A 25639-nucleotide genomic window follows, 5' to 3' on the forward strand; every position below is an offset into this window, starting at 1 on the left:
ATTCATCAACTGAAGGGCATCTAGGTTGGTTCCACAATCTAGCTATTGTGAATTGAGCAGCTATGAACATTGATGTGGCTGCATCACTGTAGTATGCTGATTTTAAGTCCTTTGGGTATAAACTGAGGAGTGTGATAACTGGGTCAAATGGTGGATCCATTCCAAGTTTTCTGAGTAATCTCCATACTGCTTTACAGAGTGACTGCAACAATTTGCAACTCTACCAGCAATGTATGAGTGTGCCTTTTCCCCTACATCCAGAGGAAAATGGGGCAGGAGGTGGTGGGGGAAGGAAAGATAGTAGACTGAGACAGACAGTATTGCCATATGTATATGTATGATTACATGAATGGTGTGAATCTATATTGTGTAGTCATACAAATGAAGAGTTGTAACCCATTTGTGTACAATGAATTAAAATGTAGTCTGTAAAAATAAAAATTTTAAAAAGCTCTCCACTGTGTATATATACACATTTTCTTTATCTGTTCATCTGTTAATGGATCTAGGCTGGCTCCATAGTTTGGCTATTATAAATTATGCTGTTATAATCATGGGTATGCATGTATCACTGTAGTAAGATGACTTTAATTTTTCAGGGTAAATACCAAGATCACTCCAGATTATTTAATAGACTCTTCCATATTGATGCATGTACTTGTTGTGTTTTCATTAATGTAGAATACCTCAAAGTATAACTAACTTTAATTTTAACCATTCTATCATAGGCAATCAGCCTATTTCCAGATTTGGGCTGTTATGAATAGTGCTGCTATGAACATTTCAATACAGGCTTTATATATGTGTGTGTGTGTGTTGGTTATACTTAAGAATAGAATTTTTGTTTGGGGACACACATATATGTTCAACCTTAGCTAACACCTCCATCCCCTACCCCTAGCACAATGATGGTTCAGTGGCCTTAAAGCCTTGCCAACACTTAGGATGTTCTGCTTAAGTTTAGTTGCTCAGGTGTATGTGTGTATTGGCATTTCACTGCAGTTTTTATTTGCATTTGCCATCTTAAGTAAATGTGCTTATCAGGCATATTTCCTATTTTGTGAAGTAACCATTCAATTTTTTGCCCATTTCTGTATTGGTTTATGTTTCTATAAGCTAGTGGGAGTTTATATATTCTAGATGTCAGGTCAGTTTACTATAAGCATTTCCACCCACTTTATAGCTTGCCTCTTTACCCTTAATGATGGCTTTACTGTATGGTACTATTTCTTAAATATAGTTTTTATATAACCTAGGAGATTATATAAAATTCCTTTGCCTGTTTTTTTTTTTAATTTTATTTTTTTATTTTGTCAGATGATTTCTAGAAGCACCCAAAACTAGCATTGGGAGGTCATTTTTTTTTTTTTTTTTGTTATTTCTTATTTACAATAAAGTCACTGAGATAGATCTATATGATGTGAGCTTCTGAGGGTGATCTTTTTTATTCTGGTGAGGGAAAGTCATATTTAGACACACATCTATTCAGTTCAACAAGGAAAAAAAAAAAAAAAAAATCACTGAATTGGCATTTAGGAAACCTGTCTTCTAAAGAAGCCTAGCTGTGTCACAGACAGCTGTAGCAACAAGCCATTCTCTTCACTTTTCTAAGCCTACTTTCCTGTTCTATAGCCAACAATAGTTATTAAATGCCTGATAGAGATCAAGTACCTGTCAGATAATAGAGATAATAAATGAACATGACAAAGTCCAAGCCTTCAGAGGCTGAAATTCTGAAAGATGAAGTTTGGGCTAAATTACTTTTAAATCTTCTGTTCCAGAGTTTGCACTCTATGATTTGGATAGGATTATATTCATATTCTGTGACTTGAGGTTAATACAACGAGGATTTCCAAATTACATGGAAAAGGCTATGAAGTATTAAAGATTTCCTATGTGAACACTAGTAAAATAACTTTTTAAATCTGAAGTGAATTTTATATATTTATTCAGGTGATTCATTAGTACAGTGAAGTTCTTTTAGCATTAAGAAGTCCAATGTTTTGAAATATTTTCCCTCAGCAATTCTATAATTTTTATAATCTTGAAGAGATTCTCTTGTCAGAAGTTTTTCATGCATTCAGGTATTTTGCATGATGTCTGATGTGATCAGCAATAAAGGTTGCAATAAAGTAGTAGCTATGATCATAACCCTAGAAGACAAAATACAGAGATAACACATTTATCTACCATTCAGAAACATCAATATTAAGGATATTAAATATATCTGTTTTATTATTTAATTTGTTCATAAATAGCAGAAATATTATAAGCAAATTTTAATCAAAATCAAAGTTGTCATACTTAAACTTTCTCACTGTGTATTAAAAGAACAGTCAAAACATGAAGGAAAATGAAACATCCTGCACAGCCTCGTTTCTAAATGCTACAATGTATAAGCAAAGAGGAAATAATGCATTAATTACATATGCAGAGTAGACATTGATAAGGATTAAAAGAATCAATAAACTCAGAAACACGAGCAAGACATTTTAACTTGACAAAAGATGCATACTAACAATACTAAAATACAAAATAAGCACATATAAACAATACAGAAAAAGAACAACAACAAAAAATGCCCCAAAGCTCTATGGTTTGGGAAGCCAAACACAGCCACATAAAGAACCCTACTTCCTACATAGTAAAAGCATATCATAGTCTTGAGGAGCAACTCATTAAACCCTAACATTCTTTGGCAATATGTCAAATTGGATAAAAATTCAGCAAACCTTTTGAAAACTACTGTAAAACGGGGGGTGGGGGGTGGGGGGGGGGGTGCCAAGCAGTTGAAACAGAGCTCAGTCAATCCATCCATTAAAACCAGGACATCAAAACCAGGGCTGGTGTTATATCTCAGTGGTAGAACATTTGCCCAGCACGTGTAAGGCAATGGGTTCAATCCTCAGCACCACATAAAAACATAATATATTTTAATTATATATTAATATATTTTTATTATCCAGCTACAACTAAAAAATATATGTATTTTTACAAAAGTACAAAATGGAGAGGCAATCCCTTCCTTCTGAGAATGAAATAAGTAACAGCCTTCAAAGGTGGAAGAAAAATATTGAGGTGGGAAGAAATTTCTAAGGACATTAAACACCAAATAATTTTGTAGATGGCCACCCACACAAAACATAATTAAGAAACAAGGTAGAATAAACTGAAAGAGATAAAAGTCTTAGATTTCTTTTTTAAAGTTTTAAACTAGAAAATCATCTGAGGGATTTACTAGTTAAACTTTTCTAAAACATAAGAAATAAAAATAGATCTAAAATATCACTGGAGTTTTGGGGAAATAAGGCAAATTCCCAAGGTTTTGATAAATCAGTAAAGATTTTCCATCTCTTACTTTCAGAGTTGTATGGAGTATATACCTTGGGAACAGTAGTTACTAAAAAGTTTTAGTGTAAAATCATCAAAGTAACTTAAAAGCAAACTGTCTCCTATTGTGGAAGTGAATCTGACAGAAAGTTGTCAAGATCAAGGCTCAGACCTGGGAGTTACTTTGTGTGACATCTCTCAGGCCAGTTCCGGTTGGTTAAATTTAGAGCTAAAGAGCAGCTTCTTCTATCAAGAAAGAAATTTACGAATTGTTAAAGAGTTAAACAGGTACATGAGTTCTAGGCCACAAAGCCTCTGCAATTCAGAACTAAATAATATCTGCCATTTTTCACACACCAAAAAGATGGATCTGACAGAAAATAGGCACAGATGCAGGGAACAGATGCCTCAAAAGACTTGTGTGAGAAAAACCCTAATGGACTGGGAATGCCCTGTTTTTACCCTGAGTTTCATGTATGCTAGGGGCCTTGCAGTTTCCAACATGATGGACCAGCCACTGTTGCTTTTACTATTATGATTCTTTGAGAAGTTCCAGGGAACAAGAAAGTGCCAGTTTTGAGTTCTCAGGAATGTACTGCAAGATAACAGTACTTTATCTAAATCAAATGTCTTTAACTTCCATAATGATATTTAAAGGAAAATTCATTTTTATGAGAAAATAGAAAATGCTAGCTATGAGGGACCAAGAAAGGTTTTTTTGTTTTTTTTTTTTTAATGTCAACATAAAGGCAAAAGAATACATTTGAACTACTGGCATTTTGCTGAAGTTATACATTTAGAGCCAACTTGATTAGTTTCAACTCCTGTTTATAGTTGTTATTAAGTGGCTTTCTTTAGTACCTTCAGTTTTATGATTAATGAGTTGGGTTGGTATGTTAAGCAGCTTGTGCAACTGCCTATACTTAGTGACACTTGAAGGGGCCTTACTTTCCTCCTCTACCTCACACTTTAAATGGAAAAATCCTTGGAAGTAAAACTCTGACTCCAGGAGTATAAAAATAAACACATTCTTTCATTCTTCACTCAACTCTCAAAAAGGAAGCAGTGCTTCAGCAGCTATGATGGACATTTATTCTAACAGAGAGCACTTGGCTACATATTTTCCAGACTCAAAAGCTGGGATATGAATCTCTAGTTTGTTATGTCTCTTCAGAGTACTAAGCAGCAGTCTGTTGAAAGGTATTCATTTGTTTACTTAATAAACACCGAGAGTCCACATGCTAGCTAACTGTGCTAAGGGGATACAAAGATCAGTGTGGAAGTCCTATATTTCTGGAGTGTTCTGCATGTTCTTTTTTGTCTCTTAAGAGACAAATCATGTGTATGATTTACCCAACTTCATTCCTTTACCTCCTTAATAGTGTCAAATGCTTACAACATATACTCTTCTCCACTGTCAAAAAAAGTTGTTTGAGAAAGAAGAATTAGTGTATGGGGATTTTTTTTTTTTCCCATATAATTTTCCTTTTTATATTTTGGCATCTGGGGGAAAAATTAGGCAACAGAATTCTGATGACTAGTATACAAAGATCAAATCTTAAGATTTTAAGAGGCCATTGCCAAAATAGCCTTTGAATCTTTAAAAAAGATCTGAGACTAGAGGTGGCAGGATAGCTTCTCTTCCTGGTCTCTAAAAGGGAATACTATTTCTGCAAGTTTCGTCAGTATTAGGTCAGTGAATTTTTTTCATTACATAACTTCAATAACTAAAGATAAGACCCACTAGGCCCTTCCTTTTCAGGCCAAGATCTGATGTTTGAATACCAGCTCTTAGAATTCTGCTGCCATCTGCTATTTTTAGTTTAGATTACCTGAAATCAAGACATAAAAAGAAAAATTATACAAAAAAAAACCCTAATATATGTCCTTTGCACTAATTCCTCTCAATTTGTTAATAGTTGACAGTATAAATAAAAACTGTGAGCATTTAACACCATTAATATGAGGTACAGGAATGGGCTTGTGGAATCATGCACCGTTTTCTTTCTCCCCCTTTATCATCACTTATGTATATATACACCTTGTCATTTTCAGCTTATTTTTCTCACAGCTCCTACTTCACAAAGAAACACAGTTACACTGTACTTATCATGAAATGATAAAGCAGGTGATGAAACTCTCTGACCTCAGGTAATCTGAGGTCAATGGAAATTTTTACAAAATCTGAAGGGAGCCTCTCTGGAGCCACTACTCAGGCATGTCCACTAAGTTGTTGATCCAATTACAACAAATCCAGTCTGCTTCAGAACATGTAGTTCACTCTTCCTTAACCTTGCTGCTAAGGAAAGCGAACAAAAAATTTTGACTGAATTCAAGACTGTGATTGTGAATTTAATACTTTATTTTTTTTTAGAAAAATTTATTGCTCAGTCTTGACTCCCTGGTAAGTACAGCCAGCTACTAATTTTTTTTTTGGTACTGGGGATTGAACCCAGGGGCACTCTACCAACAAACTACATCCCCAGCGCTTTAGCCCTTTTCAACTTTATTTATTTATTTTTTGAGACAGGGTCTCATTAAGTTGCCTGGTTGGCCTTGAACTTGCAATCCTCCTGTCTCAGTCTCCCAAATTCTTGGGATTACAAGGTGTGTGCCACCATGCCTGGCTCAGATAACCACTTTTTTTTTTAAGGATTGGGATATACAAATTGTAGAAAAAAATAGGTAGATTTATTTTTTTCCCCTCCAAGAATGTCATCTGTGTCCTAACTTGAGGATGCTTTTGTAACTCTGGAAATTTTCAGATTTTGTTGGCAGGCAGGAACTTTGTCTGTAGAAACAATAGAATTTCCTGACACAGGACAAGGCAGTCTAATAGGGCTAATGCCAAGAGTTAAGGTCATTTGGGAAAAAAAAAAACATGGTGCAGGACGTCACTTACAGCTATAGTTAATATACTTAAAGTCACTACTACATTTATAATCAAACTGGGTATTTGGATTTCTCAAGGTTGGTTGTTGATTTAAAATGTTAATTGTGATGGTAAATATTCAAATAAATTTAGAAAATATTCTATTACTTAAGGATGAAAATTCAAGAGACAAGATATATATAATATATTGGTTTTTAATAAATTTCTGAAAAAAATAATATATATGTATATAGTTTCACATATTCAAAATATCTTTGTACAGGGTTGTTGCTAAGATCTACTACATAAACTATAGAGGCAGCAGGTTCTGCACATTTTCTCCTGATGCTAGTAGCTCTTACTCCATTCCTTTGCTCCTTAGGATCATACCATGTTGCCTGGGAATGGCTAGACAGATAACAGGAGGACAGAATTTATAGTCATAACCTTGCTTCTAGTCCTGGTTCTACCAGATACTAGCTGAGTGACCTTAGATAAACAGGCTACCTCTCTGAGCCTGTCTCCTCATCTGTAAAACAGATGGACAAGGAAGAAATGATCTCTCATTTGGTGGTATAACAACTGCAAATAAGTTAAAGCTGTGAAAACATTTTGCGAACTATAATAAACCACATTACATACTGACTACATTTATTTGAACATTTACCATCATAATTACATCTTAGGTCAGCATGGCTAACGTATTACTCTTAAAGATGAATCAAAAATGTTTTCAAAAATCAGGATTGTGTATGATTTTCAGTGTTCACTACTCACCCTGAAATACTCTTTTTATATTATGTTCCAAAGCTTATGAATACTTTAAAAAAAAATAAAAGTAGAATTTCTTTACTTAAAAGGATAGTAACATAAATAGTTGAGTAGTGAATCGTCAAAAGTACTTTAGTCAAGGAAAATTTGCAATCCAATTGAAATTCAGGAATTATTCTTAAACCACTGGGAGTTCCAAGTAGTACAATAGATAGAGTAGCACAAAGGTCAAATAATGTAAAGCACACATACGAGATGAACAATGCTCAGCTTCCAAGGCTAGGATGTGCACATGCAATGCAGATAATGAAGGGAGAAGCTTGTCCTTATTCTACTGTAACAGGGTACAAGTGTAAAGACACGTCCACTTAGGTTAGCGATTCAGTATCATTCAAGCATTAAAGTTCACATTTTTTACTGGCTTGACAATAGGGAGAAAATTAAATAATTTTCACTGCCAAAAGCTTTCCTACTTCTATCAAATTTGATCTCAGATATCATGAATTTAATAGGAAAGTTTTCACTTCTAGAGACTTAATATAGTTAAACTATCTTGATTAGAGATAGTACTTTATATTCTAAACTAAAAAATTACTATGGAATCATGCCTTTTTTTTTTTTTTAATACAGTTGTATTATTTAGATCATCAAAGGTTTCCTAGTACTTACCTCCTGTAATCTAAAAACAACAGGGATTTTCTTTTCTGCACAGGCAGAAATGAAATTATCAGGGAGTAGTTGTCCATCTAGAAGAAACTGGTCATCTTTCCCTTGATCAATTAGTATGTCCAGCTGAGAATCTGGATAGGACTCCACAAGATGTGTTGCATCATATGTCTGAAAGAGAGAGGGAATAGTGAAAACTAAATTTAAAATGGCCCAAGAAGAGATTCTTCTGAATACACTATGCTAGAATCAAAAGAAAATTCAAAGTTATTTAAGCTGAGGCTGATTACATCACACATATGATTTAAAATTTTAGTAATAAAGTGATATTTCTTGGTTATGTTAAGTTAGAAGTAATGGTGATTTTGTAATGAAAATATAAATTAACCATTAGCAGAACAAAAAGTAGCCACAGAGCATCTTTCATTATATAAAAAAATTAGAAATTAGTTTTTTGATGGTTGTTATATACAGTCATTCCTCAGTATCTGCAGGGAATTGTTTCCAGGATCTCTCATACACACTAGTGTGGATGCTAAAGTTCCTTATCTGTATATAACCTACACATGTTCTTCTATATTCTTTAAATCATCTCTAGAATGCTTATACAATGCATGTGATAGTTTATTTTCTGCTCTAAAGCCTTAACTTGAGTGGGCTAGGCATATATCTATGGTGTATACAGCTTTTAAAAAATCTGAAAACTTAAGAAAAAGTACTAATACAGGCATCCAGTACCTACCTTCCATTTATTTTGATCTGTTCCCAAATATCCGCTAAAGGCTTTTTTGCCCCAAGGACAGAGCACTGGGTTGCAAATTGGAGCAAATGCTGACACAGACTTCAGAAATAAAGGAAATTTAAAAATGAGTTTAATTTTGCTAAATCAAATATGAATAGATATTTGCAACTGGCTTAAAAACTAACTTGCAATGAAAATCCCTATAAATAATTTTTGATAAATTGCAGGACTCTATTGTGGACCTCTCCATAATACAGTCTTTTGTGTACTCAGCTAATAAATATAGGTGCCAAAATAACATAAAACCATGGATATAATTGAAATAAAAGTTTATATTCAGAGTTTCTATCACTTTTTTCCCCTGAAAACTAGTTCATAGTAATATGAAATAGCTCATCCTTAACTTAGTGAACATATTACATCTGAGACATTATTTCTCTTAAACAGTGTCAAGAAAGCAGTGAGAAGGAATACTTTTAACATGACAGAATTTTGATCTCAAATTTTGTGTTCTGTACAATGTTGTCTTCCACTGGATAAAGGTACAAAGATGGAATCTCTCAACTTTAGAATATTTATCAATGTATATACTTAACAATATCTAATAATCTTTATAAAGGACAAAAAATTTGGGGCTGGGGAGATAGCTCAGCTGGTAGAGTGCTTGCCTTGCAAGCACAAGGCCCTGAGTTCAATCCCCAGTACTGGAAAAAAAAAAAAAAAAAAAAGACAAAAAATTTAAATTTACTTTTCTACCTCAGACACAATAAACGAATTGCCTTATGTTCACAAAATAGAAAATAAAATTCTTATTTTCTACTGTCATACTATGAAATTGCTATGAGAAATATTTTCATTTCTCAGTAGCACTTCTAAAGTAAGTAGTCTCTATTATACTTGTAGAAGGTCCTGGGTTCAATCTCCATCATCACAAAAAGAGAAATAAACAAAAGACTTTTTCACTAAGGGAATTAAATGGGTTAAACAAACCTTGCTATAATGAGTAGCCCTGTGATTTTAAAAACAGGAGTAATCTTAAGATGCTTTGACATTTCCTTTTTCAACTCTTGTAATACGCTCTGCACAGAATGACACTCTGCATGTGGTGGTTACTGACCTTGGATCACTTAAACAAATAAGCAAACAAACAAAAGTGTAAAGCTATAAAGTTTCAAATAAAGGGAAAGGCTGAAAATGATGTTTTTCAATCAAGCTCCATTTTAATTTTCATCTAGAGACCTTAAGAACATAAAATTCTCAAATTTCTACAAATCATGAGTATTTTCTTCTATCTCAAAAAATTAAAAGTCAATTTTCCAAACATTCCTGGCAAAAGTATAAATAAATGACACAAATTATCACAATAACATTAATCAGATATAACAACCTTTGGGGAGAAAATGTGTTCAAAACTAAAGTTTGCATAAAAGTAACAGAAAAGATAAGCTACATTTTATACTTTCAGTAGGCTAACAAGACACCACTCTGAAGAAATTCCAATGCTTCTGATTCTACAGCATGTCATCTAATCAAATTTAATGCTTCCTGAAATTATCAACAATAAGGAAAAGTTTAGTTCCATACTACAACATTATCATAATTTTCATATTTGAGAGTTTCTAATATATATTTCTAAGATAAATATTTATCCCTAGGCTTTGGTAATCTTACTTTGTATTTTCCAGGATTTTTCAAAGCACAAATCAGAGCTCCATGACCTCCCATGGAGTGGCCAAAAATAGACATCCTTTGGGGGTCCACTGGAAAACTGGCATTTATGAGTTGGGGAAGCTAGAAAGAATTTATGACAAAAATTATCAGAGAAAGTAAGTTTATACTTTTTCAAAGTTATATAAAATAATTACACAATATTCCAAATTACATTCTTAACATGTTTTCAGCTGATAAAGATTACTGGAAAACAAAAATAAAAACTCAGGTAAACAATGATTATTAACATCACTAGAGAATAACACAGGGCATACACTTCTTTAAAAGCAACTTTAGGAAGATGATGCAGAAAGAACCTTTAAAATGCTCCAACTTTTGGCCTAGTAGTTTCACTTTTTAGAATCCATTTCAAGGAAAAATCCCTATGGAAAAAAAATTTCGTACAAAGATAATCAATATAGTATCATTTGTTATGGTAAAAAATATAGGGGCTGGGGTCATGACTCAGTGGTAGAGCCCTTGCCTAGCACACATGAGACATGGGGTTTGATCCTCAGTACCACCTAAAAATCAATAAGTAAAATAAAGGTATTGTGTTGATCTACAACTAAAAAACTTTTTTTTTAAATTATATATAAAAACATAAACATCCTAAATTAGGAAAAAATAAAAGATTTCATTTGGCAGAATATTATTTAATTACTAAAATTAGAATAATATTTTCTACAATTAAAGAATAGTATAAAAAATTTACAATTATGTGAAAATTAATCACAAAAAAGTCTGCAATATACTAAAACAATTATTATTTAGGGTGTAAGACTTATTTGTTATTAAAATTTTAATTACTGTTTGAGTTTTTATGATGTAGTAAAATCATAAAATTTTTAAAAATGTATGATACATTTTTAAATAAATATTATGAATAAAAGTAATAAATATGAATAAAAGTAATGCTTTTATAAATATTATGAATAAACATAAATATTATAAATAAAAGTAATGCTTTACCATTTATCCTAACTAAGCCTTGTTTTATCACTATAAAATATATTTGAATGAGTCAGGAAATCAAGGTTGTTTCTTATACTATTTTCTTTGATAAGCTGGGTAATATGCATTCTCAATATAATTATTAAAATCTTTAAATACATACTTAGTTTTAATTTAAACCACAGCAAATATAACACTAGTAAACTCTGGAATCTAGTAAACTTTATGAACATAAAGATAGTTCCTAAAAATGTATGAAATAGATTCGCCAATACCAATACCCTAGTTTAAAATTCTGAGGACTGGAAGAACTTTGTGTCTAAAATCAAACTCTTGACAGTTACCAATCAATAATTACAATACTAATTAAGTTACCTCCTCCGTTACATAAGAGTACATTCTGTAGTTAGTCTTCCAAGGATCTTCAGTGGCATTCACATAAAACCCAGCACCAGTGCCAAAATCCCAGCTCTCATCTTCTCCTTTAATATTACAGCCACCTGTCAAGGAAAAACCTGGTATTTTTATCCACTCTATGGTAATTTATTTTATAATGTACTTTTAGATGAATATGCAAATCCATTTGCATTACAGCTGTTCACCAAATATTGTGAGCTCTCTGTCTTTTGAAGAACATGGTAGGACTATACATCTTGGACCTCTTGGTCTTGAATGGGGACCATGTGACTAGTTCTGGCCAATGAAGTGAGAGGGGATGACCTGACAAACAATTCAGGTGCCAAGGTAAGGCCCATTATCTTTGTTGATGACATTCCATTGATGGATTCTGAATATGTTTCCTCACTGTTTTATAGTAAGTGGCCATAAAGAGGTTTATCTTTCAGAACTATATGGAGATCCTTCCCTAATGACCCCCCTCTACCAAATACTTCTCCTCATTACTACTGTGACCAGATTGTGCTCAATTTACTATCTTGAAGAAAAAGTCTTCTAAAGTGCTCTGGAATAATTCCTTTCTGCTTCCCCTTTTCACTCAAGAGCATGGGATTTTAGAGTCATGATGTCACTTGAAAGATTAAGAAATAATGGCAAAAATATGACAAGGACTATATAATGTATACAGTACCGATGACAACTTAGTCCTTAAATATTTAACTTTTTATAGAGAATCTGTGGAGTAATACTTACGAGGGCTGGTATCTGGAGCAATGACAATAAGGCCATGTTCTGAGGCAGCTTGATGATAACCAGATTTTGATATAAAATTCTGTTCTGTGCAAGTTAAACCTGAAGATCAAAAGTACTGTTATCTCATGTTATACCATGAATATTTTATATATACATACATACATATATACATATATATATATATATAATTTTTTTTTTTTTTTTTTTGGTACTAGGGATTGAACTCTGGGACATTTGGCCACTGAACCACATCCCCAACCCTATTTGTAATTTATTTAGAGGCAGGGTCTCAGTGAGCTGCTTAGCACCTTGATTTTGCTGAGGCTGGCTTTGAACTCACAGTCCTCCTACCTCAGTCTCCCAAGCTGCTGGGATTACAGGCATGTGCTACTGTGCCCAGCAAACTTTAACCTTTTATAGTACAAAAAAACAAGCTCACTTATTATTACTCTGCTGTAGATACAAGTTGAATAAGACTTAAGTCCCTTTCTTAACAGAATTTATAATAGTATAAATCTAAGAACCATCTTAGGTTAAATGATTCCATCACTATCCTTTCAAAGTCACTTGCTAAATTTTCAATTACTGAAATTCTTTGGACCAGATGTGCAAAGAAATTTTCAAACTGTAGAATGGCAATATGGGGCATATGCCCAACATGAAAACAAACCTTTGGGTTTAATGCCCAGCAAGTTGAAGGAAAACAATTACAAAACTATTACACCAATTGTTATATTACTAAAATTGATAAATAAGCTGAAGTTGTTATTATATCTGCATAAAAACTTAAATATTCACAGTAAGTAAGCTAATACTATGGCCATCATAACACAAAGAACTTAATATTTTTTATATACAGGTAGTTCTCAGCAAAAAATTCTAATTTCTCACTGACCTAAAAGGAGAACAATAGTAAGCTTAAAACCTTTCTTAAATTGTTTTAGCCCCAGTTTTTAGAACAATTTCTCTCATTTTTCCTAGTTCTGTGCTTTTCAAGTCATGTGATAAAGGGATAATTTCATTCTCTTACCATAGGTACCTAAGACTATGATGATGTGAGAATGACCAAGAATGAACCAGAAATAAAAGGCTGAAATAAATACCACCTGGTATTGTAGCCCTTTTCTAGCAGTCAGTGCTAAATATTCTACTGCATTTGATAATTAGCAACATCAAAGCTTACTGATATGCAATGCATAAGGTAATATGAACTGGCTATAAATCATTTTTATAGTTGCTAATTATCCCATAATAGCACAGAGACTTAAAAAGTGTGTGCCCATATATATTGGTTAGATTAATAATCAATGGTACAACACAAAGTTACAATTATCATTATGGGCCTTTATGCTTAAACTCTGTTAGGACAGACTTTTGCCAGTCATGGCAGAATAACAAGGTGGTTTGTTTACCATTCCTTGCCAATGTTTTCCAGACAATGAAGCCATATCATGATGAAGAACTGCCCCAACTACTGTAAAAGTTTGAAATTTTGCAGACCTCAATGTAACTGTGTTCAAAGAAGGAAGGGTAATAGTGTAGAAAACATGGGTTTTGGATTTCAGATAGGATCTGTTTCTAAGTGTAAGTTCACTTAGCCTTTACTAACCAATTTAAAATATTCTGAGCCTCAGTTCCTTCATTTGAAAAATGGAGAGTACTGCCTCTTTCTATGTTGTAAAAAGATTAAATGTGATTAGATGTAATGACCCTTGAATTGTGTCTGGGACAGACTGTGTAGTACCTTGCACTTGTGAAATGTAAATCTCTGAGGTACCAGAGAAAAATTTCATTTATTTTTCTAGTTAGAATGCAAATTCTTTGATTAAAGTAGAGGGAGTGAATTGCAGAGGCAAAGAAATGAAGATAATTCAACCAGAAGGATTATTCTTCAAGAGTACATAGATAAGTTACTAATTAAATACACTCAGGTCCAGAGGCTGAGGTAGGAGAAGCCAAAGTTCAAAGCTAGTCTCAGCAACTTAGTGAGGCCCTGAGCAACTTGGCGAGACCCTGTCTCAAAATAAAAAACAAAAGGGGCTGGGGATATGACTCAGTGGTTAAATGTACCAAAAAAAAAAAAAAAAAAAAAAAATCTACTCAATCAACTACATCTATATGAAGAGAGAAAAAAAAAATTTTTTTTTTTTTTGGTAACAACTTTACTGAGCAATTCAATTCAATGATTATTAATATATTTACAGCTATGCAGCCATCACCACTAATTTTAGAACATTTTTATTATCTCAAATAGAAACCCTATGCCCATTAGCAGCCACTCCCTATTTGGTTCACCTTTGGCCTCAAGCCTCAGGCTACCACTACTCTACTTTCTGTCCCTCTGGATTTGCCTATTCTGGGCATGTCACGTATGTGGAATTTAACAATATGTCATCTTTGGTGGATGGATTCTTTCACTTGGCATGTTTTCAAAGTACATCCACATTCTAGCTTATATGAAGACTTCATTATTTTTGTTGCTTAATAATATTCTATCATATGGATATACCACATTTTATTTATCATTTCATTAGTTGATGGACACTTGGTTTGTTCCCACTTTTTGTCAATTACAAATAATATACTATGAATATTTATATTTCTGTGTGTGCATATGTTTTCAATTATCTTGGATATATAGCTAATGAAAGAATGTTGTGACAGTCATCTCAACTTGCCAAAGAGGACTATCTTTGAGGACTTCTTTAGACGTTTTGATTTTTAGGTAATCTGTCAACTTTAGCAACTTATTGGTAAATAAACATTCCGAAATCCTTTTGTCATCACTTCTCAAGTGCAATGGTCAGACAATCTTACCTTTTTTTTTTTTTTTAAAGAAAATCAAGACTTAATTTCCAAGGTCTACCTGTTCTTCAGCATCTCACTAAGGAAACTGTTCTGCCACTTAATGTAAACAAACAAAAATTCTATATTTTACCTCATAAAGCTCAGATAATCCATCTTTATACATTTCAATTTTGGTTAGAAATTAATCTGATCTGAGATTAAGTCTTTAACCAAAAGTTTTAACTTTAGTAGCCCTCATCAGAAATAATGCAAAAAGAACAGAAGAAAAGGCTGAATACACTAGAATTGAACTGTGAGTCAGAAAACCTGCTCAACCTTACACTGGTATGTGACCTTGGGCAGTATTCAGCTTCTATGGGCCTCAGTTTTCTTTCCATGAATGACATGATATCTAGCTACATATTACTATGTATTCTAAAACAATTAAATATCTAATTTAGTTGCTGTTGCTTTTTGCTAATATTTAATGTTTTCCTAGAAAAATTGGTGATCTTCATTTGGTCATGGAGATGCTTTGTTGAGTTAAAATGAGATCTACAACTAAGCCTTACCTTTTAAAATGAAACATTTATTCTCATTTCAAATTGGTGTTTAGGGCTTCTCCACAATGAAACATGTATAGGGAAGAATTATTATATAAATGTTGTAAAAACCTACGTTGAAGAAACTAGAACTCTTCATGACATAATCTGGATACCATAACTTTCTCCTTGTAATTTTTCCTTATAAATATGAAGTGCTGATATCTTATGAAAGAGAAATTAGCATACAAATTCAAAACTACTAGTGTCAAAGTCTTACGCTCTCACAAATCTATTCGACAGTATGATTAGGAGTATTAACCACTGATTAAGAAGTATTAGTATTCTTTGTGACTTTACAGATTGTTGCCAGAGAAGCTCTACAGAGGCCACTTAAAATATTACAGAGAACACAGGAGGGAGGTACTTGTCTGTGATCTATAATTAGCATATCATGGTGCTCTGGTTCCATCTAATATTGTTCTAGTTGACTGGCAAAATCTCTACGAACTGCAGAAATGCTTTCGCAGGTACAAATTAAGTAACTTTTCCAAGTCCTTACCCTTATCACTACACGTTCTCTACCAAGTAACTTGGTCTAATTGAAAAAGGAGTGAAATAAATGTAATTCCTTAAGTCTGAAGATATTCTCAAGATAAAATTACAAAGCAGACAACGACAAGCCTCTATTTTATAAGAGGCTCAGAAAGCACACCAGTAAGTCAAAGTGAAAAAGGTAAGAAAAGCCAGTTAAAAGGAAATTGCTTTGTAAAATTCAAATGTATAATACTCACCAGACAACCAATATAGCGCAGGGCACTTTCCACTTTCTGCCTTTGGTGGTAAGTAGATAGCAAATTTCATTTTGCAGTTCAGCTCAACACTATAGTTTTAACAACAATCACCACAACAAAATATTAATGCCCTTTATTAATCAAGACAGAGACAAAATAATTAAGGACTATGTAAAAAGTAAAACATACAATATAGGTTCAAAAGTGGTTTAATGTCTAAACTAAGTACTTCACCTAGGCTTAAGGAATATATTGTCCCTTATAGAAAACAAAACCTATTTAGCATACTGATCAACCAACCTGAGGCTGATTGGAAAGGCACACAGTCACTTTGGGTAAAATAAATTTAAAAATAAATGTAGACCCCACTGTAGCACTTCTATTATTAAAAGAAAAATTGTTCCTATTTCTAAAGGAATGTATGAAATATATCAGCTTTGATAAAAAATTAATTCCAAAGATCTTAAATTACATGCTTGTTCATGAGCTCTGAAATGTTCCACATTCTTAATCTGCTTTTTCATCACTAATATTTATCATAATCACTATTATCACATGTGAATAAGATAATTTTGATAAAAACCATAGGACATTGCCATGTAAACAGGAATTTATGCAACCATGACCTCGCAGATGATAGTTTTAAATGTACTGCTTCAGAATAGCTGTCTTTTTAAAAATTAGTTACACATATACTTTAGATAGTAACAACAAATAGTAAATACTTGTACAAACTCTGCAAGAAGCTAGTTTTTCCCTACCCCACAACCTTTTCATTTGTCACATTCCAAAGGTGATCAATTTACCTCTTGTAGTTAATTCCTCTGGCATTTACCCCTATATCTAAATAATAGGTCTTCATTTGTTCCTTGATTTTTTTCAGTTTTAGTTATTATTTACTGAATTTCCAGCATGGAAGAATTTTAGTTAAATAACTTCCCTGCTTTGTTCTTTGTACCTCCCTACATTCTTTGCACCTTCTACCTACATCCTCTCAATATATAATTTTCATTGATCAATACTAAGAAGCTATAAATTCAGAGATGGACCATGTAGTATGCTAGAACTACCTGACTTTCCTTTTCATTGAATAGGTTGTTCATTCCTTTGGTTTGTATCTCTGTGCCTTCCTCAATCCCAATAATTCTTCAATTAGGTCTTTTCATGATGTCCCATAGTTCTTGGAGATTCTGCTCATGATTTCTTACCATCTTCTCTGTTTGGGCAACTTTATTTTCAAGATTAAATATTTTATCTTCATTGTCTGAGATTCTGTCTTTTAAGTGGTCTAGTCTTTTGGTGATGCTTTCCATTGAGTTTTTTATTTGGTTTATTGTTTCCTTCATTCAAGGATTTCTGTTTGTTTTTTTTTTTTTGAGAATCTCTATCTCTTTGTTGAAATTATCTTTTGCTTCCTGCAGGTGCTCTTTCAGCTTATTGGTATTATCATTCATTGCTGGCATTTGTTCTCTTATCTCATCCTTTGCTTCGCGAATCATCTTAATCATGTATAATCTAAAGTCCTTTTCTGACATTTCTTCTAACATACTGTCATTGGATTCTATTAATATAGAATCTAGATTTGTTTGGATCATTTTCTTCCCTTGTTTTTTTTATGTTGTTCATGAATCTTCCCCTCTAGCAGTGCAGATCTGGGGTATTGCAGATTTTCCCCTATAGGCTTATAGTGGCCCTACAGGTTTCCAAAACCCTTTCTTTAAGGGGAGATCAATATTAGCAGTGCCCTATTCAGACACTATGCAATCCTAGACCAAATAGCCCCTATGAGGACAATAACAAAATTGTCATAATAAACAGAATGAGTTCAAATATTATCTTCAATAAAACAAACAGATTTGCAATAGGACCTCCTTGAACCCTTTGCCAGTGACATTAATCATAATGAGTTTTATCTTATCACTACTTCAACATCAAATTTCCCTCCTCCAGTTTCATAAATTTCCTCTCAAATACAGTTAATTCTACTTCATTTCTAAAAATAAAACCTCATCAAACGAGTACTATCCAATAGAATTTTGTAAAATAATGAAAATGTTCTATGTCTCTACTGTCCAATGTAGCAAGTTCCAGTCATGTTAGCTAAAAATGTTCTCACAATTTTTAATGGCAATATAGTGTCATAAAGCTTTAGAATGCTAACAACTCAAAACTTGAAGGTATTCTTTGTCAGGCTCCACAGTCCAACCCCTACACAATTAAGTTTGGTAAAATGGTCATATAGATAACCACAGGAAGAAAAAACATATTTAAAAGTGAAATGGTATATCAAAATATATAAAGATTTGTTTAAAATTAGGCAAAACAAATAAAATTGAATGAGAGCGATCTAAAGTCATCTACATCATCTTAATAGTTACCTGTCATGTTCAAACACTTTCTGCAATCCCCCAAAGCACTTGTTGCTGGAAATCTGTTTCAATGCCATTCTTTTCCTATTAGTGAAGATTAATCTCATTAATTTTTAAGACTTAGTTTCTGAAAAACTTGAAACAAAACTGTTTCCAGATCACTTATCTAAACACACAACTGTCGTCCATCTATAATTTTTTTCACTTTCACTTGCCATTTTTCTCTGATAAATAATATTAAGAAACTTTCATATCCACATTTATACTTGTTACCCATACTTTTTTCTAGAAAATTTTAATACCTTGGCATGTCATTAATAATTTATTGTTGCAGACTGTCCAAAATTCTTTTTTTTTTTAATCTCAAGTTACTAATTGACTAGTTTAGATTAAAAAATATTAACAGTCTACATGTCAACTGTAACAAGTCAAGAAATTGGTATTTTTAATTATGGTTGATTTTAAAACAGGATGAAGATGATGTACCTATAATAATACTGATAACTACAGAAAACATTTTTGGTCACTTATAGTATGATAGGTATTTTTCAATATGCTAAACCAGATTAAATTACTCATCCTCTGAGAACTTTAGAGAAAGAGTGATACATAAATTTTAGACTAATATTTCTCCTTTTAACCAAATCAAGAAGTACAACACAGATCTGTTATTAGGCAATAAAAAGAACAGCTTGTTGTTAGGAAATTTTTGAAGTTTTGGCACTTGTGATCTCCCAACGGATCTTTTAAACTTTCATATAAAAGTAATTTTAAAGTTACATGTAAAATGTTACACAATATCTTTTAATAGTAAATACATGGAAATAATTGGGAAACCACTGTTATCATTACCCGGTGAGCAAAGAGGAATGAAACTGATTCTGATGTGTGCTTCTCAAGGGAGGAGTACCTTCCCATTCCTAGAAGCACTACATTAAAATATAAGTTGATAAGTTCTACACACTAAATAAAAAGCTTCAGATACCAGGATCCAATATTACCTCTCTGATGTTTTTCTCAGTGAAATGTAATAACAGGTTGATCAGCTGCACGCTTTAGGATTATTCTTACAAAGATATGCTAATGATAATTTTGAAAAAGCAAATTTGGAAATGTCTTTGCAAAATTCTAAGTGAGAATAGTTTCAATCCTATCTTCAAACAATTCCTTCAGTAAGTCCAAATATGTAGTCTTATATTAGAAAACTGGGATTTGAACTCAGGAAGTTTGACATCAGAGCACATACTCTTAGCTGTTTTGCTGTCCTACCCCTGTAGAGGATCATTAAATACTCGTTTAATTTTAAAAAGACAACCAAAGGTTGACTGATTCCATAGGATTAGGGTATTACACGAGAAATTAACATCTCTTCCACTACTTTTTGTTTTCAATCTAATAAAAAATTCTTAAATGACAAATTGTTCCATGTTATTTCTTATTCATGATTATTCATTATTCATTATTCAGTTTTTCTTATTCATGATCCTACCTTACACAATAAAATTATACAGGGTGGCACTGTATAATTTTTATATACACACATCATAAGACCAAAGAATAAAATCTGCTTGATCATCCTACATGGAAATTTTCTTAAAGCTACAGGAAGTATGTAGGTTTTCTCAAAATATGGTACACTGGATACATGGTACATAAGAGGCACCTAATAATTACTATATTTTTTGAATTTATGAATACTATTTTGAAGTTCTTGGATACTATGTGAAACTTCTAAAAAATTTGCTTGTCCTTTCTTTGTATTATTCTATACTTTGTTATTCATTAATTTCAATAAACCATAATAGTCTATTTCTACTCTGTGAATATACCTTAAAATTCAAAACTAAATACTGTTCATCTGGTCAGAAACGTGGTTAAAATACTTTGTTAAAAAATTAATAGAAAGCTTTAAAAAACCCCAATCTTTTAAAGTTTTTTCCCCTTTAATAACTTGTTTTGTAAACTGCCTTCAATTACAAATTAAGAAAAATGTTAAGTTTAACAAAAAAAAGGGATGTAAGCTAAGAATTAGATATGATATGATATGTGATTATAACATACTAGGTAGTTATATTTTTCAATAGAAATTTTCTATGTGAAAAACAATAGATGTTTTAAACCAAGTTATTAGATATTTTCATTTAATTTTGAGTAATAACACATGAACTATGAAAGTTAAGTTTACCGGTTCAATTGCTACTTGCTTTTCTTTGTCTGCAGCAAGGCAGGTGATCCTGAAAAAAGACCAAATGGATTATAAATGACAAAGTTTCTTTATAGCAAGGTTGCACAGAGGTTATGCCCACTGCACAATCCCAGCAGAAACATTCTTCTCTTAAGGTAGGTAATTCTACTCTGGATATGGCAACATGGAAAATGTAGTACCATTTTACCTTGGCCCTTAATCTAATAACCTTAATTCAGTCATATGTAGCATAACGAGTGTGTGTGTGGTCAAGGGACAGACTACACATACAATGGTGATCCTATAAGATTATGATGAGCTGAAAAAGTCCTATTGTCTAGTGCACACAGAGCTAAAGATGCAAGAGAAAAGGAAACTGCAGAAAAAGGAAAAGAATCCTCAAGAAAATTCACAGTGAAGGATCTAGTAGCTTTTCTAAACCTCAATAAGCTCCTTGAATTTTGGAAACATGCGCTCTAATATTGAAAGGTTTTCATTAAGAGAAGAATGCTCACAGTGTATTATCTATTTATAAACAAATTTATGATTTAAAAAAGAAAAGTAAGAAAAAAAAGAAAACCAAGTTAATCACCATGAACATATTTCTGAAAAGTGACACCTCTCAAGAAGTCTCAGGCAGGTCCTTCTGGAGGTACACAGAAGGCAGTAAGACAACAAACAGCTCTAGATGTGTTCCTGCCCTAAAAGACCTTCCAGAAGGATAAGATATGAAGGTGGAAGATTATGATACTGATGATCTTGATCCTGTGTAGGCCTGGGTTAATGTGTTTGTGCCTTTATATTTAATGAAATAGTTTAAGAAGTAAACAAATAAACATAAAAATTAGATAAAGTTCTAGAATAAAGAAAAAAATTTTCATATAGCTGTACAACATGTTTGTTTTTAAAGTATTATTACGAAAGAGTAAGCTGCAAAGTTTATAAAGTAAAAAATTTATAGCAAACTAAATTAATTTTAAAATATTTATTTTTTAGTTGCAGGTGAACACAACACCTTTATTTTATTTTTATGTGGTGCTGAGGATCGAACCCAGGGCCTCGTGAATTAAGTGAGCATTCTACCACTAAGCCACAACCCCAGCCCACGAGGGTTAATTTATTATTGATGAAAAATGCTTTGTAGGAAGTCTATGGCAGTATATACAACATCCTAGGCTTCACATCCCCTCACCAGTCACTGACTCACCCAGAGCAACTTCCAGTCCTGGAAGCGCTCCATTCATGGCAAGTAGCATATACTGGTATACCATTTTTATCTTTTATACCATATTTTTACTGTTCCTTTCCTAGATATATACAAATAGTTTTACTGTACCTTTCCTATAGATATACAAACAGTTACCATTGTGATACAACTGCCTACAGTACCTGTACAGTAATATGCTGTTTACAGGCAAGGAGTACAGTACAGTCTATACTATCTAGGTTTGGGTGAGGACATTCTGTGATATCCACACAATAATGAAATCACCTAAGGATCCTTTTCTCAGAACACATCCCAGTGTTAAGCAATGCACCACTGCACCTATTTTGCCACAAGCCCCAGTAACTGGTTAAAACCTTTGTTGGAATAAGTACTAGGAAGACTTTTTTTTTTTTTTTTTTTCCTTTTTTAAACAAATAAAAAAAGTATTAAAGTGTTAATGTGAGATGTAGTCAACTACTGAGAGTGAAGTCCCCACAGAAATGGGAACTAAGAGAATAGAGGAAGATGGATTTATCTGGCTAAGAGTGGTAGGTCAAATTTGTAATGTCGGCAGGAAAAAGGAAAAAAGAGATGAAGGAGAGAGGCGGACTGAAGTTTTATGATTTGATCACACAGAAAGGGCATGGTAAGAAGACTGACTTATGAATGATGCTAAAGTGGCTGATGTTAAGTAAAATACACATATGGAAATCCCCAAGTATCATGTGTCTTTTGTCTGATACATATGTTTCTTTTAGGCCTAGAACAGATTTTGTAAGATGGATGGGGTGCTAAGAACAGGATAAACACCAAAAAAATCCCAATTCCTCCTCCCCTGCAAAAACTTCAAAACCAAAACATTTTACAGTGCCAGTGGGAGTATCCAATTGTTCTAGAAAGTTCATAAAAGAGTTTTTGGAAAAGACTCACTGAACATGGCTGAACAAGTCAAGCCAATCAGGTAAAAATCTAAAGAAATAGTTTATTCACAACATATCCATTCTCTAAAAGGTCAAAGAGTCAAATCTTACTGTTCTCTTTTCTTACTGAAGCTAAATGTCATCCAGAAATCCAGATTCTTTGTATTTTTGCCCATTCTTTCCATTTTATCATGAGTCTCAAAAGTTTTCTATGTATCTACAGGCTGAGCATCAATTATCCCCAGATCTGAAATGTTCCAAAATCTGAAACTTGAGTGCCTACATAATACCACAAGTGGAAAAATCTGCACCATGAAACTTGTTTCATGAACAGAATTATTTAAAATATTGTCTATAAATTTATGAATATGCAAATGGTATGCTGTTACTCCATGTACAAACAGAAACAACATGTATCCCATTTGTTTACAATAAAAATAAATTTAAAAAAATATTGTATAAAATTACCTTTGGACTTTGTATATAAAGTGTATATGAAACAAATGAATTTTGCTTTGGTTCCATCCCCAAGATATCTCATTATGTATGTGCAAATAGTTCAAAATCTGAAATTCAAAACACTTCTGGTTCCAAGCTTTTTGGATAAGGGACACTCAACTGTTCCCTGTGGTTTTGTTTACTATTCTCTTTGACTCCTTGAATTTTTACCCACTTCATTTTCAGTAAGTCCCACTCTACTGGCTATTAACCTAAACGAGTCTCCACAAGTCAGCACATGTCAGTGCCCCGACTGCTGGCTACCATTTATTTATTCATATTTGAAATGTTTCAACACTGCCCTTTCTTCCTTTAATTCCCACTACCATCATCCCAATCATATATAAGAAATTAAAACTCTGCCTTCTACTTTCCTTCTAGTATGCCCCACTACAATCCTAATCTAGGATTTTAATCCATTTAAAATTTAATCCACTTATAGTGGAGCCCTACAAGTAGCTCATCTTCAGGCCGAACAGGACCTACACAAAAATCGTAGTCTTTTAATTTAAATTTGTCTCCCTAACAAATGGTCTCCATCACAAATGGTCTCCAGCTTCCTACTGAACTCTGAGGTCCTTTTACAACCTCAACTATTATCACCGAATAGAGATGCAGGGTCCCCAGGGCACTTCCTTCTGCAGGTGTTGACCGCGCCCTGGGGAGGCCTGTGGAGTCCCCCTTCGGCTACTTCCTGGGCCCCCGTGGGCGCCACCGTCTCGCAAGGCCCGTTTCCACCGTAGAATGAATGGGAATACTTCTACTAGGAGCGGGGCTGCGCTTGCAGAGAGCGGGTACTGTCTTTGTAAAAGGGAAAAGGCTGTACGGTGTAGCGGGACTAGGCAAACGGGAGCTTCTCTGGGATGCAGCACGCCGAGCGCCCCAGGTCACACACTGTTGGAAGCTCGGCGAAGGTAAAGGGATTAGGGAAGGCGCCGTGCCCCGGGACAGAGTCTGGCCTCGCGCCCGGGTGTGGTGGCGTTCGGGCCGGTAGTCTCCTGCCCGCCGCCATCTGAGCCGCAGGCCTCGGCGTCTGCCCGACCAAGCCCGCGTTGCAGCTGCTGACCTAGACCCAAGCTGGCCGAGGACGTTCGCTGTAGTGCCCGTACCCAGTCTTACCTACGGCAGCAGGGGTGGCGGTGGGGACAGAAGAGGCGGCCGGAAGCGGAGGGCGGGGCCTCAACTTGGCCGCCGGGCCGGCTCGGCCACGCCCACCTAGGGCCCGCCCCTTTCCGCTCACCCCCGAGGCTCCTCCCTCGTGGGCCCGCCCTCTCCCCTCCTCGGCTCTTGGCAGCTTCTACGCCTCGGGTTTCCACTACGCTGCAGGGTCAGTGGAAGGTATCAGAGGTTGTACTCCATTGCCTTATCCTGGGACTGTCCGCGCGCGCTGACCCTTCCGGGAGAAGTCAGCAAGAAGCTGAGGCTTTAATAAACCTGAGGGCTATCTCCACTTAAGTCGTGGAAAGGGTTTCTGTGTACCACTGTACGGTTTTTAGAAACCAAAGAATAGTTTAAGACCCCTTACCCTCCACCCCCGAATCTTTTTAGTTCACCTTCTCGGTCAATGGAATTAAGAGGCATTTGAAATCTTCAGTGGCAGACACAGAGTGGGAACTCCGTCAGTGTCAAAATGATCTCCTTTCTTCCCTCAATAAAAGTTGAATTGCGCAGGAGTTGCTGGTTAATGATTAGCAGCAAATCCCCCTTTGACGTTCTGCTTCTCTTGTTTAAGCAAACTAATTGTCAGTGTACTTGCCTATTGAGAAAAAATTAAACATGATTTCGAAAGGGCTAAAGTGTGGTTTTTTGTTTTGTTTTGTTTCACTATTGGACTAATAGATCTTTCCTTCTGGCTTCATGGGCAGGCAACCTATGCATTTGCAAAAAGAACCTTAGGTCAGAAAGACCCTATGCTTGGTTTTATTTTCACAATAGTTTTTGCTTTTTTTTTTTTAGGTGACTTACCTTTTTGTTTTGCTCTGGGCCGTGCAAATTATGTAGTTGGTCTTGCTATAAGCAGTGGTGGGTGAAATGACCTCAATGGAAATCGACATAAATATGGATGAGCTGCCACACAGATTACCTGCCAGTATCTGTTGTGTGACTCAGGTCTATTTTGCCATAATGACTTTTATACTGAATT

General features: G+C 34.1%; 1 protein-coding gene across 3 annotated transcripts; it reads right to left on the reverse strand.

Moving 5' to 3' along the window:
* Positions 1 to 1931: 1931 nt before the first annotated feature.
* ESD (esterase D) lies at positions 1932 to 25130 on the reverse strand. 3 transcript variants are annotated; one of them, XM_079137002.1, is made up of 10 exons: positions 25050 to 25130; positions 20872 to 20920; positions 18696 to 18770; positions 16318 to 16406; positions 12195 to 12293; positions 11421 to 11545; positions 10053 to 10172; positions 8382 to 8480; positions 7643 to 7810; positions 1932 to 2153 (listed from the first exon to the last, which is right to left on the reverse strand). In XM_079137002.1, the coding sequence occupies exons 3-10, from the start codon at positions 18761 to 18763 to the stop codon at positions 2073 to 2075; spliced, it is 849 nt and encodes a 282-aa protein (XP_078993128.1). In that variant the 5' UTR covers positions 18764 to 18770; positions 20872 to 20920; positions 25050 to 25130; the 3' UTR covers positions 1932 to 2072. The 3 variants fall into 3 exon arrangements, with proteins under 3 accessions (XP_078993128.1, XP_078993129.1, XP_078993127.1); XM_079137003.1 differs by having other exon boundaries at positions 25022 to 25090; XM_079137001.1 differs by lacking the exon at positions 25050 to 25130 and having other exon boundaries at positions 20891 to 20920.
* Positions 25131 to 25639: the final 509 nt, after the last annotated feature.

This window comes from Sciurus vulgaris (genome assembly GCF_902686455.1).
Source record: "Sciurus vulgaris genome assembly, chromosome: 4".
In the NCBI taxonomy this organism is placed as follows: domain Eukaryota; kingdom Metazoa; phylum Chordata; class Mammalia; order Rodentia; family Sciuridae; genus Sciurus; species Sciurus vulgaris.

Coding starts and splice junctions, on each gene's coding strand:
- ESD (XM_079137002.1), bottom strand. CDS start 18,763: ATGGCATTGAAACAGATTTCCAGCAACAAGTGCTTTGGGGGATTGCAG. Junction 11,546..12,194: donor TGCTCCAGATACCAGCCCTC/GTAAGTATTACT, acceptor TTTCCTTGACAG/GTGGCTGTAATATTAAAGGA. Junction 10,173..11,420: donor ACTCTTATGTAACGGAGGAG/GTAACTTAATTA, acceptor AATTCTTTCTAG/CTTCCCCAACTCATAAATGC.